The 19391-nt window shown below is 36.8% G+C and overlaps 1 protein-coding gene across 1 annotated transcript in view; it reads left to right on the top strand.

Annotated features, from left to right (window-relative positions):
- The window catches only part of LOC140336042 (dynein axonemal heavy chain 11-like), a 182173-nt gene that overhangs the window by 22751 nt on the left and 140031 nt on the right, over window positions 1-19391 (top strand). The window contains exons 8-17 of the mRNA XM_072419096.1: window positions 584-708; window positions 2442-2634; window positions 4064-4168; window positions 5199-5576; window positions 6711-7040; window positions 8814-9068; window positions 9695-9864; window positions 10787-11006; window positions 17792-17908; window positions 18383-18469. Of these exons, the coding sequence (XP_072275197.1) occupies window positions 584-708; window positions 2442-2634; window positions 4064-4168; window positions 5199-5576; window positions 6711-7040; window positions 8814-9068; window positions 9695-9864; window positions 10787-11006; window positions 17792-17908; window positions 18383-18469 (1980 nt within the window). The remainder of the gene's footprint in view (window positions 1-583; window positions 709-2441; window positions 2635-4063; window positions 4169-5198; window positions 5577-6710; window positions 7041-8813; window positions 9069-9694; window positions 9865-10786; window positions 11007-17791; window positions 17909-18382; window positions 18470-19391) is intronic.

Below are 19391 nucleotides of genomic sequence, written 5' to 3'. Positions count from 1 at the left end.
GCTCCTCCACCCTGACGGTGGCGCAAGTAAAGCACAAAATGGCTTGGTTTCTAACAAATGGGAAAATGAGCGCTCTACATGTGGACTCCATGACCAAATAGTCTGGGCACCGTGGATTGGTTACTATATGCCCACAGGATGGGATCGTTCTCTTTTATCCATTTAATTCCCCACACAGGACATAGTATGATGTATTAGGAGGCATGTAATTTACGAGTGTACAACTTGAACCTTCCCCCCCACCCCTCAATTTTTCCCTCCCCCATTTTTTTTGTTTTTGGCGCTTCAAGTTACCTGGTACCCTAAGAGGTCCCCGAGTTTGTTACCATGCAACCTGATTAAGCAGGGAAATTGTACACTCAGGTAACTGTAATGGTATTAATGTTTTATTCATCTGGTTATGTTGATATATAATGTTTGGCGTGTATTTCACCTCGTCTTCTTTTCTATGTTTACAACTGTTTGTTATACAGATTGTTGTTTTTTCGATTTGTTACATAATATATATCGGACCATTTTAAGAAAAATATAGCAAAAATTCTTTATAATGTTAAATAAATGATTAAATATATTTATGTTTCAGGCTATACAAGGAAATAGCATGCTTCATAAAAACATGCCCGTTGTTGCTGGGAATTTAAAATGGTCTCAGGAATTAAGAGAGAGATTAATGCAACAAAGGCTTTTCTTCAAGCACATTAATCATGAGTAAGTTACATAAAATATTCACTTATTGTTTAACTTTTTGTTCCTTAGGTGTATCTAAACCCAAACATAATAATATAATACATAGCAATAACCAGACCATGTGGAGGCTAGATGTTTTATTTTGTCAGGATTTCTTCACATTATTTTTACCTGTAACACACTGTCCGTATTAGGGTGACAACGTTCAGTATCTATGAAGAAGCATTGTTGTCACCCTAGGCTGATCTCCTGAAATCTAAATACACTTCCTTATCTCTGGTACATGTAGGAGTGAAGGTTCTGCAGTTTCTTTGCATTTGTTCACTCTGGCTAAAGCTTCAATAGAAAAAAATATAGCATTTATCACACATTTGCCTATGCATTTGTATTATGTTTGCTTGGTGGTCTGTCACTGGGTTGTGTATTGTGGGTCAGTCACTGGGGTCTGATGGGGGCTGACGCTGAGGGGGTCTGTCAATGAGATGCGCGCTGTGGGTCTGTCAGTAAAATATGAGGGGGAATCTGCACAGAGAGTGAAGTGAATCACTGAGGAAGATATCGGAGGTGGGGGAGTCAGTGAGTGGACGTTCACACATGGGGAAAGGAGGAAGTCAGTCACTGAGGAGAATTGGGCCTGCAATGAGGGTCATGTCTGTCAGTGAGTTAAAGCCTTCACTTGGGGGGACAGAGGAAATTTGTCACTGAGGTAATTGGGTTCTGTATTATGGGGCTTCCACTGTGGGAAATGTCTACTCTGAGGGGGAATCTGCACTTGAGAGGGGAGAGTCTGTCACTGAATGGGAGTTTGCAATGAGGAGGGAAATTTGTCACTGTCATAAGGGAGGGGGGCTGTACTGAGGGGTATTTCAGCATGGGGGTGCCCTTTCACTGGGTGAGATTCTGTACTGAGGGGGCATGTCTGTCATTAAGAGGAGGAGGACACTGCAGGGGGTGTCTGCGTGGGAAGGAGGTGACACTGCACTGAGAGGGGGGTCTGTACTGGGGGGGGGGGTCACTAATTAGGAGCCTTTCACTGGGTAGGGTGCCTGAACTGAGTGGTCTATCACTGGGAGGATTCTGTCACATAGTTGGAGTCTGCAATAAAGAGGGCAGTCTGTCACTGAGGGGCAATTTCTGCACTGGGGGGGACTCTGTCATGAGTGGAAGTCTACTGAGAGAGGGCCTGCAGGGAGGGGTGGGTTAAGACTTTGGGAGACTGCACTGGAGGGTGTCTGTCACTGAGGGGTTATTGCTGAGAGCGGGTCTGTGAGTGAGGGGTGGTTTGCACTGGTAGTAGTCTGTCAGTGGGGGGTCTGTACTGAGGTTGGTTTGCCATTGTGGGGAGTCTGAGCTGTGCTGCAAGTTGATGCTTTGCAGTGGTGGTGGTGGGGGGCAGTTTTAGATTCCATATCTGGGCCTATAGGTCTATAGTTATACCTCATGACTACAGCATATTAGTGAAATAGAATATGTACGGCTTGGGATTTGCTTGGACTCTTATACTGAAGCCTTTTTATTCAATATTTTTTATTTTTATGTATAAGTATTCCAACTTTAAAGAATACCTCAGCATTTGCTGAATTTCCATTTTAATCTTTAACCAGCAGTTTCTAAAACTTGAAGTGTCATCTCAATGAGTCTCTGACAAACAGAGCATGTTGTATAATATATATGTGCTGACTTCCTCCAGACATCGTCCTGTTCCTGTGTTTGGCTCACAGTGCAGTGATACCTTTTGTATGTTCACCTTGCAGATCTGTAACAAACGATGAAGCTAATCGTGTTTTTGAGAAATACAACAAGTTTATAGAACTTTTAGATGCCCATGATGAAGAAACATTCACCAGCTGGACCCAGGATCTGTGTGATTTGTGTGAATCACATTTAGGTCAGCCAATACTAAGGCGGGATGAGCATGGACTGTATGAAACTAATTTTAATTCAAAGGTAATGTTCAAATTTAGTATTTGCAGAGAACCAGGTTCAGTTCAGATATTGGAAGTTGAATACGACTTCTTTCCACAAAAATGAGATCAGAATTTGTATAGATATTTTCTAAAGTGTATCTAAATCCAAGAATGATATTGTCATGCTATGCATGCTATGTCACTTACCGGTTTTTCAATGTGGTGGCTGCATTAGTTTTCCTTCTTGATGCTTTTTTTTACTATTATTTTCACCTGTTAGTCAGCCTGTCAATACCACACTTTCTGTCCTTAGGTGACAGTGCTAACTCTTTGTACTATGTCTATGCAGGAGCAGCATTACTACTATCAGAATGGGAAGTGTTTTAGGATTACAGAACACATTTCCCTCTTTTCATACATAAAACATGGAGAGGGGGAGTTCTGTATTCAACATCCAGGGCTGGGAACAGAGCTTACTGATAACAGCAAGGGCTCACAAGATTTCTGGCAGGATTAGGAGCCCTTTTGGGCCCGGTGTGTAAACCCACCACACTGGCAGCTCCTGGGCACACAGCAAACTGCTGCAATGTGGCTGAGAGAGGCAAACCACACTGCAGGTAACTACAGCTGGCCCAAATCCTCATTTTCATTGATTTTACTTCATCTTCATCAATAAAATGTGTTTATGGCCCACTTTTGGGATTTTTTATTTCAAAGTTTGTAACATTTCATTTTTTAATCTGATGCAAATAAAGGAACTTGCCTTTTATTATAAAAACGTATTATGTTATGTTACAAACTTTAAAGCCTAAAAAATCTCTTGTGGGCCATGAACATATTAATTGATTTTAAAGTTTAGCATCTGTTTTGGTGAACTGTAATCAATCATACCTTTCTAATTTTACTTTATCTTCCCATTAGTGGGGGGAATCAGCAAGCTTCCAGTCGAGTCATGGGATATTGGGAAACATTTAGCAATCACAGTTAATCCTCCTCCTGTGTCACTGTCTGTTATTTGCAACCCCTATTTAATGTACAGCGCTGCGTAATATGTTGGCGCTATATAAATCCTGTTTATTATTAATAATAATAATGTATGACATTTTTGTGACCATTTCCATTTTGTCTTGTTACTGAATATTGGACTGTGGACATTATTGTGACCCGAGGGACCTTAATAAACCAGTTTCTGCTCCAGAGCCTACATGACAAATGCCAGGCTACTAGGAATCCAAATTATTTTAAGTTACTGTATTTGCCAGTCTTTAAACTAACATTTAATTAGGGGTTACGAAATGACAAAAATGTAGAAAAAAACAGTAACAGAAACTGTACAGTTACTTCTAATGTCAGCATATAAATATTTTATTCCACTCTTGAAAAGAACCTTTTTCCTTTAATTTGTGTGGATTCATTGTAGAATCTAAAATGTAATATAACACTTTTTTTTGTTTTGTTTTTACAACCAGTTAGCAGCTATTCTCCGGGAAGTAAAATATCTGCAGTTCCTACATTTTTCAAACATACCAGAGATGGCAAAAAGCTTGTATGTGAAAAGAAAGACATTTCAAAAGGTAATTTATTAAAAGCTTCTCTCAACATGACACTAAAACATATATATATATTGGAAATGTATATAAATTTAATAAATACATTTATATAAATTTAATAAAGCTTATTTTTTGGAATAAAATATGTAAAAATATAAAAAAATATATATATTTTTTGTCCAATGTACCTAGTCAGTAGCCATCTATACATGTTACTTATGTATATATATATTTCCAATGTACCAAATATATATATATATAATTATATATATATATATATATATATGAAATACTGCTACTGACTATGAGATCTATACATGAGCTGTAGCCTTCTGAAGGATTTTCTGGGGGTTCTGTGCCAAGACCAGCAGCTGTGAGGTACACAGCTGTCTTGCTAGTGGAGATTGTTATACAGTTATACACAAGCTTCCCACAAGGATTACTAGAAACATGCTTTGGAAAGTGAGTTTTAAAAAAACACCTAATAATCTTTTTTAGGAAATGTTTATTAAAATTGTATTATTAAATATAAGTTACTATATGGTTGGGGCCAGTTTAATAATTGAATGTCTGCTAAATTTCCACATTGGTAATAAAAAAGGAGCACAATGGATTTTTTCTTGGTGGCTGGGTTGATTCTTTAGAAAACTGGTCCACCCCAATATATTAATACCTTTTTTTGGTAGAAGCTTATAAGCCCCAGTTTTTATCATCCTCCATGTGTTTTATGATTTGAGATCTCTAGTGGCTTTGTCCTTAATTACCAAAGTATTCCCTCCTACAGCACCCTGCATAGAAGGTCTCAGTTTCTCTATTGACGTTTCCAGTTATTCGTAATACAGAGAGAAAGGAGAGAAGGTTGGTAGAGTGGATCCCAAATTTATATTCCCATGTGAAGTAAATGAATCCACTGGGTGTTATATAAAAGTGAAATATCAGTTGCACAGGCTCTCTATTTTAAATATTTGAGAAAAAAAGTGGTGAACATTGTATTGAGTTCCCAGTTATTTCCATAAAATACATTTGTAACACATTCTTTGTTTTTCTGCACCAGCATATTGGAAACCTGGATCTCATAGCACAGTGGTTCAACAGACTTCAGAAGACAATTTTGCAAGTGGAAAAAGAACTGATACATGAGGAGCTCCAGCAGATTTATGAAAAGCTAGAGCCTGCCCTTAGTTTTCTTACTTGGCAGATGCCAGATCTGGATGATTACATTGAAGAAGCCAGAGATTTGGTGTACAACTTAGACAACAGAATTTTAAAAGCCAAGCAAAATGTGGAGGTCATGCACAATCTGATAAATAAACTGCGTGAAAACAATTTAATTGGCAGCAGGCAAGGAAAGAGTCTGGGTGATAAAGACAGAATGGGTAAACAGTATAGTATTGCTGAAGATGTGGGGCAGAAGATTCAAGCTCTTCTCAAGGTATGAGCTGCACCATAACCTACACATTGCATAAAATCTATTATTGTTACACAATATTTATACAGTGCCGACATATTACGCAGCGCTTCAAAGTCCTTAGTCATGTCTCTATCTGTCCCTCAAAGGGGCTCACAATCTAATGTCCCTACCATACTCATATGTCTTTTTTACAGTCTGAAGTCAATTTTGTTGGGAAGCCAATTGACCTAACTGCATATTTTTGAGATGTGGGAGGAAACCTATGCAAACATGAGGAGATAATACAAATTCTTTGCAAATAGTGTCCTGGCTAAGATTCAAACCTGGGACCTAGCACTGCAAAGGTCAGAGTGCTAGCCACTGAGCTTTTTAAGTCAATTGCAAAATATTTGTTTCAAGCAATACTCTAAATGTCATCATTCATAATCATATCATCATTCATCAATCATATTTTACCCCCACATCTATATTATACATTTTGTAGTAAATAGAGGCCATGCTATGGACTTCAAAGTAGTTGCATAGTCTTAAAAAGCAGTTAATTAAGTTTTAAACAGCCTTCATTTACCTCTAGCATATAGCTTCAGGCACTGTGAAGCATATCATCCACAAAGTTCACAATAGAAGTTAGTTCTTAGTACTCAAGAAGCTTTTTTGACCCCAATTATATTCCAGTAGGGAAGAAAAAGCCCCATTGCAGAGATTTTTTTTAACTGAATTCCAACTCTGAATGATACCTAAAATCAAAGTTTATGTAATCCTTTTGGGTATGAAAAAAGAATACAGTAATTATATTACCCCTCCTATTGTGTGCTACTTCCTCCTCCTCCTAGAATGTAAGCTCTTTGGGGCAGGGTCCTTATCTCCTCCTGTGTCACTGTCTGTATCTGTCTGTCATTTGCAACCCCTATTTAATGCACACTGCTGTATAATATGTTGGAAGAAGAGAATATAAATAGAATTAGAATATAAATTAGAATATAAATCCTGTTTGTTATCATTAATAATAATAATAATAATAATAAAAATAATAATAATAATATATTATTGTGACCCCTCTGTAATAGATGCACACATACTTTGTATTTAACAAGCATGCTCATAACATGATAATATGTATCTGATGCTGATTTACTTATTGTATTGTTTTATCAGCACAATCAGGAGCTTTTTAAAGCAGATTCTCTCTCTGATAAATGGAAGTCATACACAGAGTACATAGACCACATGATTTTGGAAGGTTTGTTCCAAGCAGTGAAGTGTTCTGTTCAGTACTTGACTGATAATACAGAGTTCTGCCTAAGAAACCCTCTGTTTAAAGTGGAACTCCTTCTTAATGGAGTTGAAATGAGCTTTGTCCCTTCATTGGACAAGAAGACAAGTGGAAATTTGTACAACATTATAGAGGGTTTGCTTCAGGATACATATCGTATTGCATCATTTATTCCACGTGTTGCTATACACTTAGGGCAGCAGACCTATCAGGTATGTTTTAGCATTTTATACTATATATAAGTGTCTGTATTGTTAACTAGATAACAGATCTTATTAATATATGCACATGTCCTCATGTTCGATTTCTTTACAAACCTTCAAATACAGAAAAAGTACTGTATGGGCTGACAACACACGGCATTGAGTTTTGCAAAACTGCTCAACCACCTCCACTCTTAATCTACGTACACACGTCCAATGGCTGTCGCCATTGGCGTGTGTACAGCGCTAGTCGTCCATCGTCTGAATGACCGTCCTGGCGGATTCATAGACGATGGCAAACATTCCTAATGCAAGGTAAGCGAGAGAGCGTGCAGCAGGGTACCACTCCGTCGCTCCCCCCTCCCCTCTCCATAGAGCAGAACAGTTCTTTATGTACAACACTTGTTCATGCATCGTGCAGTGCTTAGTCATTGGAAAGGATCGTGAAAGATCTTTTCCAACGACTATAACTGTACGTTTGTACATATGTACCCAGCTTTAGAAGCATGCAGAAACCATAGCACAATTCTCTACTGACTCATGAGTCCTTAACAAGAAGCTTTTTTCACTTATTAAACAGATACTAGTGGGAGCAAATAGGACAAAAGGGAACAAATTGGACAAGTTATTTGTTAAAGTTAAAATGTAGCCTTTAGCTTTACCTGTGGGGTTTGTTGGGAATACACAAATTCTTGAATGTATAAATATTTACCTGTACAAATATTACACTGTTGCTACATATGCAAGTGAACTTTTATTAGGACATGTTTCTGTAGTATAAACATAAAATATTGCTTATCCTGTCTATTTCCCATTCTTCTGTTCTGTTATAAGCTGTTACCCAGCTTGCCATCTCTTGCTTAGCCTTGGTCTCCACGGACATTTTCCCCAGCGTTTAACCTGAGGCTTTTTGAAAGCTCATGTTTGAAATTCCCATGCATTCCAATGAGCTAATCTACACCAGGACATTTCCTTGTGGCACGTTTATGAGCGTTATCTATACCATTGCTTGCAACGTTTAAACATTTAAAATGCAGAGATAGCTCTGGAAAACGCCCAAAAATGCAGGAAACGTGGGTAAGCGGTTCTATTGATTTAAATGGGGTGTTTTCCTGTGTTTATAAGCACGTAAAGCATAAACGCATTAAAAACACGGAAAAACGTGTGAAAACGCGGCAAAGACGTTTTCCAACGTTTTAAAGGCAAGCTTCAAAACGATAATAAAAGTGCATAAAAACGCATATAAATGCCGTAGGAACGTTTAAATGCATTTTTAAAAATGTCTGTGTAGACATAGCTTTTTTTTGTCATCGTCTTACTGAATGGTATGACATCACAAATGGAAATAAACCCACTCTCATTTCCCTATACAATTTACCAATGATGAACAGCAGGAGGAAAGCTCCACACTGTGTTTGCATTGTATTGATTCAATACAGAAGTTGTAATGTGTATATTGCACATATCATAGGCCAAAAAGAAATCAAACTGTTGGATCAGGATTATGCTACTGCCTGCTAGAAGAATGAACAGTTGAACATTTTTCAACATTATTCACCAACCAGTTCAACACAAAGTGCTAATAGTTGTATGCTAGACTATTCCAGGTTGATATGCAACCACCATATCCTATATGAGCCATGGCTGATCACTTCACAAATTGAAAGCTTTTTCTTTTAGTCCTTTCTTCTTCCAACCCCAGGCTTTTCTCTATTTCTTTCCTTATAGGGAACAAAAATCGCATTTTTTCACACACAACTCATTTTTATTTTTTGCATGTAGCTGGATGTTGATGAGATGGAGGAGCTGAAAGAAATGCATGGAGAAATTATGAGAAGGGTGCACTCGACCATTGTTAATGTGAAAGAGTATCAGAAACACTTTAAAAAGTACAGCTATTTGTGGACGGATGATAAAACGGAATTCATGAAGCAGTTCCTCCAGTACGGTCGGTTTCTTAGCGCCGAAGAGATGGAATTGTATGCAGATTATGAATTGCAGGAATGTGCACCGCAGTTAGAGCACTTCAAGAAACAGGTAAAGCGCCGCTGAAACAAAATGACTCAATTTGAATTGTCATCCAGTGGAAAATATTATGTCTTCGTACTGATATACACGGCTAACGGTCGCCCTGAAGCTGAACATCATCTTTCTGTTTTAACTTGAAAACCATCATACACCAAAATGTATATAACCCCTGTTCTTTTGCGTAATTGGCATTAAATGAAGAAGAACATTCAGGAAATAGCAGGAGTATGACGGATGTTGTAGATGGAATCTTTAGCCTTTGTGGAGAACTCAGTATGTTCACTGTCTCCATAAATCCATATAGTGTTACAGAGATATTAATGAAATGCACAATAAATTATAAATAGTATGTTTTTGTACCACTCTTCTGTTCCATTACATCACTGCACCATCTGTATAGACTCTCATTGCAAAATTTTGATAATCAACTCATCTTGGATGATTTTTTCCTACTTTGTTAACACTGTCCCTATGGTCAAGCAAATATGGTGAATACAGAGTATAAAATGATCCCAGTGTCCACAGAAGAAGACACAATCAGTTTGCTGGTTAAATTAGGACTACCCTTGCCTGTCTATGGTACCAGAAGTTAATGTTACACCACTATTGACCATTTGTTTATCTTCTGTGTATAGATCAATATTTATGAGTCGCTGTACCACGAAGTTGAAAAATTTGAGATTGAAAGAACATTTAATGGCTGGCTCTTGGTTGACATGAAACCTTTCAAAATTTCACTCATGAACACTATCAAAAGATGGAGCTTAATGTTTAAAGACCACTTGCTTAATCTTGTTACATGCAGGTAACCCTATTATTATTTTTTAATCATATTGTGTTGGAAATAACACATTAGGTTTCTCCTATAATTGTAATTCAAAAGAACTTGTTGTGGTCCACATTTTAAAAAAAACAAAACACATTCTTTTAGTTTTTTCCACCTCTAGGTATTACCCTAAATTGTGTCCAGCAATGCAACAAAGGGAAATCTGTGCTAATAGGAATATTAGTTGGTGACATTCTTCTAATGCAGGTAACCCTGTTAATTAGCTAGTGTCTCTGGCTTCAATGGGGTACCTGGAACATTTAGGTATTGTAGATCAGGAAGGTTTAGGTGCAGGCAGAACTCTTAATTTGCTTACTTTTTCCATGTCAATGAGGTGAGCAGGATAGGAGAGACTTTCTCAGTGTATGATTCCTCCTATGAAATCCTTGATTTTTCTTACATGGAACTTTGTACTGAGTGGGAATTCCTCACTGGTAATTCATTGGTTTGTTAACTTTATGGAGCCTAGACATTCATTAACTTCTGGAGCAAGCTGTGATTTGTAGTGCCAAAAGAAACAACTGCAGAGTTTGTCTTGTTAATTAAAGAGTTACAAGATGTTACAGATCAGCTCCACTCTTAAGATCACACACAACCTCAGCTGTGTTTAGCAAAAGATTTCTTCTGCAAACCGCCCCCCCTCCCTCCTCCAAGCCTCGTCATGCATAGAAGCGAGCAGGGAAGCCCTGTTCGTATCTAGGAGTCGTCCGTATGTCGGATGTCCTTAACCCGGGACTACCTTTTTGTATATTGTTTGTGATATGTATTTGTATAAAATGGCTTATACTGACAGACAGAAAAAGTTCACAAAAGTTGGGTGGTGGATGCCAGAGACAAATAACACCAAGACAGCATGATAATAGCCAATTCCTTTCTAAACTATATTACCATTTCTTTGCAGCGTTAATGACTTTGATGAATTTATTCACCGAACTGAGAAGGGTTTAGGTAAAAAAGTAAAAGCAGAAGACTATGAGGGCTTGGTGGAAACTATGGGCCATTTGTTAGCAATAAGAGACAGGCTGTCTACAGAGGATAACTTCCGATATCTTAAAGCTACATCTGAGCTCCTGCGTTCTAATGGACAGCAATTGCCTGAGCATATCTCTACACAACTGGAAGTAAGTAAAATTCTTTTGGTCTTTAAAAAGAGTGCCCTACACCTTGGAACATTCAATTATCCTTACTTTTCCAAAAATAATTTTTATCATTATCATGTTTTTATATTAGGCCTAGGTAAAAGGAGAATATAAAAGTAATTTACATTGGTTCCTATATGTGCTTACCTTCATCTTCATTCTTTAGGCTGCACACCATTAGGGATGAGCGAGAACAGTCTTGCGAAATTTTCCTTAAACTTCCAACGGGTCTGCTAAACCGATTTTGCAAATCCACGATCCAGGTTCCCACAGTCCCTGGGCTATACTTATCAAATTACAGCCAAGAAGAATAAATTACAGCCAAGGGAGCGTGGGAACCTGGACGGTCACAGCTGAACACATATGACCTCTCAATGTAAAATTCTCCATTGAAAGGTCATTTGAGTTCAGTAGTATGCCTGCGGTCACAGCTGATTGGAGGCACGTGCCACCAATCAGTTGTGACTGCAGGTTCCCATGCTCCCTGGGCTTGTTCTTATCATTGATATGTACAGCCCCAGGGAGCGTGGGAACCTGGGTGGGCACAGCTGAACTCATGTGACCTCTCAATGGAGATTCTCCATTGAGAGGTCATATGAGTTCTGTAGTACGCCTGCGGTCACAGCTGATTGGAGGCACGTGCTAGTAGTTGTGGATCAGGATTTGTTTGGATTGTCAGGTTTGTTTAATGTTATATTGACCCTTACTATCTGATACAGTGTATGTCCTGCTTTACGTATCTGACAAAGTAATAATTCTACTCCCTCAGTGATGGATTGACTACCTAAATCCTTCCAATAAAGTCTTCTATTGTTCCACATACAGTACAAGGCTACTATACTGCATTCTTTAACATGATCAAGTGTGTTTTTCTATCTCAGTCCACTTTGTTCTCTCCTTTCCCTAAACCATGTGACTATACTATCTTCCTAAGACTTCCCTCCTCTTCGTGTAATTTAAACCAAGTAAAAATTAGTGGTACAATCCATTACCATTAAAATAAATAAAGTGTAAACTAAATGAATTTATTGTTCTCAAATGGAAGTTTTCCTTTTATAAATATTACTTATAAAAATGCACATAGCTATACAATGACAAATCCACATTTCAAAAGAGATAATTGACTAAGAGTGTGTAGTCTAATCTTATATATGCTACCTTGCTAAACAGTGCTGGTTTCCCTTGCTAGTCATCCCTTGGAAGGACTTTGTCCAGAACTATAGCAAACCCCACTACTACTTTTACCTCTGCCACCTGCAGATGAAATATGACGTTGAATGCCAGCAGTAGTGTTCTTTATGAGACATTATATATTTTTACCTAGAAAAATATAGTCTAGTCTTCTAAATGAATGCCAGAAAACATTTGAAGGGTGTTGGGTATACATTACCACTAAAAGGTTACAAGACAAGGTGAAATGTTCTGTTACCCTGCAAAGCCACATTGTAATGAATGTACAAGACATGGCCATTATCACAGTTGATTAGGCTGCTTTAGATCTACTTGACCAATAATCCTTTTAAGACAAACAGGTAGGTTTGATCATTGCCAACCTGTAAATGTCTGTAGATATTATATGGTGAGACTCAGGCATAAATATAAATGATTAAGCAATTGGGCCTAATTTATTAAAGCTCATTTGTTATGTTTTGTATTTTTTTTTAACACCCGAAAAAGTGGGTCCTACAGACCCCCAGAAACATGTGGGCTTTGGCAAAGATATTTTATATATCAATTTAGGAGCTAAACAAAAGTCAAATAATAATGACAGTTTGCTATAACTATTTTTGTCTCTGTTTATAATACACCCACTTACTGCCCATACAAATTAAACATCACATATTTATTATATGGCCAGTGACTGATTTTTTTAGCACTGGTAAGATAGTTGTCAACAGACACTAGTAATGTGGTTATGTCATTTATAAACTAAAATCTATAATAAAATAAATGTCCTCATTAGAAATGTACGTTCATACGCTGCTTTTGAATTACCACTTCTGAAATCCTTTCTATTCCCTCCCTCGTCCTTTGATTACTTGAAAACCAGTTATACAGTCGGCTTGCAAAAAGCACTTTAAATTCCTGCCACAAACCTTTTTAAATATCACAGCAAAAATGGGATTACTGTTATTTCATTTTGAACAGTACTATTGTAATAGTCTTTGAATTGTCCTACCTTGTTGGAGTTACTAACATTTAAAGTAATTGAGCACTGGGTTGAATTGAACCATTTTCCCCCGTCTTTTTGGGCAAAAAAGAAGGTTCTCGCATTATGAATTGAGCCAAAAACCCTGTAATTGCAATAATGTGAATGCCATTGTCACTTGATAACGTCAAGCAAGTACAAATCTCAAATTCTTCAGGCAAACTGACACAAAATATTTCTTTTATAATTAGTAAACTTTTCGACATGTGCAGAAAATAGATTGTGTTAAGATAGAATACTTTTTGAAAGTCTGACTGCTGAATATACCAGTATTGTATTTTTTCAAATAATATAGTTCATTATGAAAACACAACCTGAACAAAAGATTGTGCGTATATCTAAAATAAATGTAAATACACACAAAACCTATAAATACATACATAGAAAGTGGACAAAATAATACAAAGAGCTGAACAAAATGTTGCAACTAATTCTCAATGGCAAACAGTATGTGCCATCTAAATAAAATGGACCACCAGTTGGTACTTTCCTGGCACATATGTGACATTTTTTAATATGTTGCCTCTGATTGAAAGCTTTCTAACACTCTACTTCTGTCATCAGTAAGGCTATAGCCACATTCCAACTTTCTGCAATTCACTGCTCCTCCTTTAAAGACTAAGGCTGCATACACACGTTAGATTTTTGTCATTGGGAAGGATCTTTCACGATCCTCCTTTCCAACGATAAAAGACTGAAAGATGCAAGAACGAGCGCTGTACTTAAAATGCTGTTCTGCTCTATGGAGAAGGGAGGGGACAGAACAAACGAACGGCACCCTACCGCTCTTACTCCCCTTCATGTCTATTACAGTCGTTCTTCTGTGGATCCGCCAGGACAGATCCATGAATGATGTTGGAGAAGCGCTGTACGCACCTCAGATTCTCATCTGATACTAGCCTTGTGTGTACGTAGCCTAAATGTATAGATATGTTGAAAGATTTATACAACTTTATATTGATATGTTTTTGAAAATACCAAAGGTTTACCATTATGAACAAATCTGTATATCAGTTCAGATTTCACAAGCCGTCTTTTAACTACAAATAAATATCAAAACATATTTAACTATAAATATCAATACCCTAAATATTAAATATCAGTTTATATGGGGACAGCTGTACTTGCACAGGTATGTACAGGTACAGGTATGACTTCACAGCGACTGAGCTTTACCACTCTTTGGTGTAATTCTGTAAGCCAGTTACCCTTCCGAAGCCTGAAGCCAAACAAAAGTTTGGGCTGCAATTGGACTTTAAATAAAAATGACGATTAAAAACAATCCAATTCAATCCAATACACATTTTTTTAGTATTATAATAAAAATAAAAACAAAATGTCACATTGGAACATAGCTTCAGAAAAAACACATCCCCTTCCTTTCAGTTAAATAAAGAACACCAAGCTCATTCCTATTCTTGTGCAGTACAATGTGAAGTCCATTTATTCAAAATACCCTTCTCTTCCATCTCATACCTGTCTATATTTCCCTCGTATTTAAGTCGGTGACAAAACGTTCAACACTTTTAAAATGTCACCTTTTTTTCCATCGTAAAATGTGATGGACAAATTCCAGATGAGGTGGAAACCAGCATAAAAAAAATAATAATATAACTGAATGTTCTCCAAGCATTGAAATTCCTGTGCCTAAAAAATCTGAGCCCATGAGCACAAACACTGTGAGCCCCAGAGAGGAGAAGAATACCTCATTAGACGTCAAGGTTATTTTACTAATTATATCAAATTGCTTTAAATTGTATGGGCTCAATTTTACTACTGAGTTAAGCCTTGTGTAAAGCATTTTTTTTTCACAGAAAGGGATGAAGGTTTCTGGTGTCTAATTTCTTACTAAATGTACAGACCTACGCTGTGCCGCTAACTTAGCGACTGACCTTTGAAACTGATTACGTGCTTTTGAATTGAGATCTCTCCCATACCGATTAACTACCTCCCGTGAAAACATGTTTCAGTATGGTAATATCCTTTCAAAGGCTGAATTTCCAGGATTGCGATTGCCTGCCTCTCCCCTGTACAATTGCTCTGTCTCATTTGTATGCGCTTTTAGTGTATTCGTAGAAGTCAAATTCAAACATGCAAAAGGTAAATGTAAAAAAAAAAAAAAAAATGAAAAGATTTTCTACACTATCTATTTGCTGTCATATGTTTCATACACAGATGAATGTTGGAATAAACTAAAAGCATGCTATTTTTCTACCATGAAACAGCTGAATTTTAAAGGACAGACTGGTTTTACTGTACTAGCTGAAGCATACAGGAAAAAAAGGCCTTATAAACTTTTGTACATAATAATAATTCCAATTAAAGTGTGCGGTCAGGAGGGTTTTTGGCAAAGTTTGGTCTACCATTGGCTAAATTTTGGTGGAGCACAATTTCAGTCAATAAGCTATTTATATTCCCCCCACCTCCTAGATTGTAAGTTCTTCAGGGCAGGGTCCTCTCCTCCTGTGACACTGTTTGTATCTGACTGTCATTTGCAATCCATATTTAATGTACAGCGCTGTGTAATATGTTGGCGCTATATAAATCCAGTTTATTATTAATATTAATATTAATAATAATAATAATAATAATATTATTAATACTCTGGAAAATGAACACATTCTATATTTTTTAATGGGTATAATGTGAGATTTTTAGCAATGCATTTAGGGTAGTTTATTTTTTTTTTCATCATTATTTGCGTAGTGCTGGTTTCATTTTTTAACTTACTTTTTTATCATTGTCTGTTTTCAGTAAAAATGTAAAATTGTGAAGTTATCTGTTTGTTGACGCAAGGAAAGGCTCAGGATATTTCACTCTATTCAATGGGCTCATTGCCCTCAAATCACCACCAAATGTTTTTTCTTTCCTGGTAACTTCAATGCATGTTGAGTGATATTTCACAAAACTCTCAAGATTTGGTGCTAACTTTTTGCCATTTTATTAATTATTCTTACTTTGGAAGCATATGTTTTGCATATAGTTTTCAGACCTTTTTTTAAACGTTGCAGTTCCACCATTTTGTTATTTTTCTTTTTTTTTCCTGGTACCATATAATTTTGTTATGGGGCATTAGAAAGGATTGGAGTGCACACGAACACATAGGGATTTATTAGTGACTGGCTTTAAAAGTATAATTTTAAAACACAATTCAAGTGCAAATAAAAAGTATACAAACTGTATAGGCATCTGATGACAATCTTGGTATTTTGCAGATGCTTTGTATAAATGTACATGCTGACATTTTGAGATATAAGACAGTCTATGTAATTAGCTAGGTAACAAATAGTAGTTAAACCGCCGTTGTATTCCTAAAAATACACTTTTTCACATTTTGATCAGTTACAGCTTTGAAGAGTGTTAATGTTGATGCAAAGTTCACATTTTATTTTGTGACCTGTGTAACTGTCACAACACAACAAATCATTCTCCTTGTACAACAAGTTATTTTCAAATGAACTTTATTTTATCACAGTGGGTTGATTTACTAAAATTAATTCCCACTGTCACTTACCATGGTGAATTTTTTACATTGCAAGAAAAAGGAAAAAAAGGTAAGGAAAAGTTTACTTGATTGTATGGTTAGGGTCAGCAAAGTTTTATCCTATTTATTAAAGGGATAGTTCAACATGCTTTGCAAACAGCCTATACCCCTTTAATAAATCCACCCCCTGACTTATATTTGAAGAAAAGCAAAAACGTTAATTTGCGGAAATGTTACAAGGGAAAAAAGTGTTCTACAGTTCCATTTAGGATGACTTAACCTTTGTGCAATTATATGTATGTATGTTGTAATAATGCAACCCATTCACCTGACCTTTACACATTTTCCAAAAGGCCACCACTGCAACAAGTGGGTGTTATTGGTGCTGTCTAGTGCCATATACATTGTATGGCACCCCTGTGCACCAGTACAAACAATGTGCATTATAACACTGCAGGCCCTATATAAACACTGTAACTGTCTACAGGTTCGTTCACACACACCTTTTCATGTGATGAACATTGTATTAGGCAGCCCAATAAATATGATTAGGCCCTAAATACATGCTAGTTTCAGAAAAATAAGTTGTGCAAGAGTTTCAGGATATCAAAACTATTGTGCACTGTACAATCCAGTCTGCCCACTGACTCACTTTGTTCCGCAAATTTCCATGCCCTCTTTATCCCCGACCTATGTTACATTGCATCGGTGTCACTTGCATCGGTGTCACTTTTACAATTAGGCAAAGACTGGGCTGTGTGACTATTGGGAAATCTCTGTGCAAGCAGACATACATTTCTTTCTTTTTTTATGAGGAAATGGAGACTGTTGGTGCATCTGCACTATGGGCAAAAAAACTTTGGCCCAGCTGCATAGATATCGAAGATAGACAAAGAGGGAGATATCTGCCTATTTATGGCGAGCCAGCGCTCAGATTTATTGTCACTTTTTCACTTCTAGACCAACAGTTCTTATCTTTTATTGTTTTTTAATCCACAGTCAGCATTTAAAAACATTTCAGTGCAGGTTATTGATTCCTAGCTTAGAACTATCTGTGCTTCATTTCTTTCACAGGAATTGCCAGAGAGGTGGAAAAACCTGAAGAAGATTGCATTCATAGTAAAGCATGAAGTGTCTCCTCTGCAGGCAAATGAAGTCTCCGTTATCAGGAGAAAATGTGTCCTCTTTGAGGTGAGATCGCTTCTGTGCTCTGAAGCAAATGATTTTTTCTCTTTTTGTTCCAATAACAAGCTGGAGCCAAGCTTCACTGAACTGAGAAATTGTAAACTCTTGGAAAAAAGGTTGTCTAAAGATAACAATTCAATGTTTCTTGGTAATGCACTCTGGATGGATCTGATAATTTAAAGCCCCACTTCAGTAAAACGCTGGTGAGGCCCGTGTGTCTTTTATCTTCAATTATGTCTAATCTCTTTCCAATTCAAACACTGCATAACTCACATCAGATCAAAATATAGATTTTTAAATGTTTTCGTTCTGCCTGTGTGCATTAGCTGTGAGATAGGTGCAATTTAAATATACTTAGTTTCTTTTTTTTTGTGTTGAGATAAAAACAGATTTCTTTAATTTACAAAGGATGTGCATGGAAAAATATATGATTTCCTATATGGATCCCGTCAGTGAATCTGTGTTCATTTTATTTTACAGGTTAAACAGCATGAATATAGAAATCGATTTAAAAACGAATTTATCTTTAAATTTGATGCCGAAGATCCATACAAACATTTGGATAAGGTATGATATAATTTTGTTCTCTTTTATTTATTTTATTATGGACGAGTTATGCAAGTATATAAGGCTGAGCAAATGTGGCTCAGTCTTATATACACCTTCATTTGTTTGTGGAGAAGGGTCATGGAGTGTACAGGGTCCCTAAAGAGTAATAATAAATGATTCCAAGCAGCAGAAGCTCCTGTTGTTTCACAGATATATTCTTTATGTAAGTAACTTTTGATCATTTTGTTTTCAAAATAGACAAGGACTATTGTCACATATAGAGATTATGTATCCTTAAAGTACAAATATATTAGGTGTAAAGTTTTGGATAGAACATGAAGGAGCCTGGCCCCCTATCAGGTTTTTTAATGCCATGCAGGATTTATTTAAAAAGCATCACTTATTTAGTTATGAAAGTATAAAACTGCCTGCTTTTTATAACTGTCTGTGACACCGTTGCAAATGTTCCCTCTCTTCTGGTAAAACTGGTATCACCATTGTTTCCTCCTTCCCTAAAAAAAAATGTACATCTGACACCTCAGTTGCTTTTTGTCTACCTATTTTATTGAAGATACTACTTGCTATATAACTGACGTCCATGCCTTGCTTCCTACTGACTTGTTCATGTGAACCTTTGGCACAATTATGAATTGTTTACCATTTGTTCCCATTATCTCTTCCAGACATGTGACAAGTTAATAGAAAGCGGAGATTTCAACTTTGATAGTTATCACCAGAGCTAGGTTCCCCATTGGATTCTTTTTAGTACCAATGTGCCACTGTCTAGTACAAAGTTATATTTTTTGTTAACTTTTTGCCTAGGTAGGAAAAATCACCATGAAAATTGTAAAGCAGAGTTTCACAATGAAAATGCAGACAACAAGTAAAACTTACATAGAGAGATGAAAGTGCCAAGTGTCAAGAGATTCATGATCTCTGA

The sequence above is a fragment of the Pyxicephalus adspersus genome, chromosome 7 (assembly GCF_032062135.1).
Source record: "Pyxicephalus adspersus chromosome 7, UCB_Pads_2.0, whole genome shotgun sequence".
In the NCBI taxonomy this organism is placed as follows: Eukaryota; Metazoa; Chordata; class Amphibia; order Anura; family Pyxicephalidae; genus Pyxicephalus; species Pyxicephalus adspersus.
The sequence above is the reverse complement of the archived record's forward strand: the minus strand, read 5'-3'. Positions and strand labels throughout refer to the sequence as shown.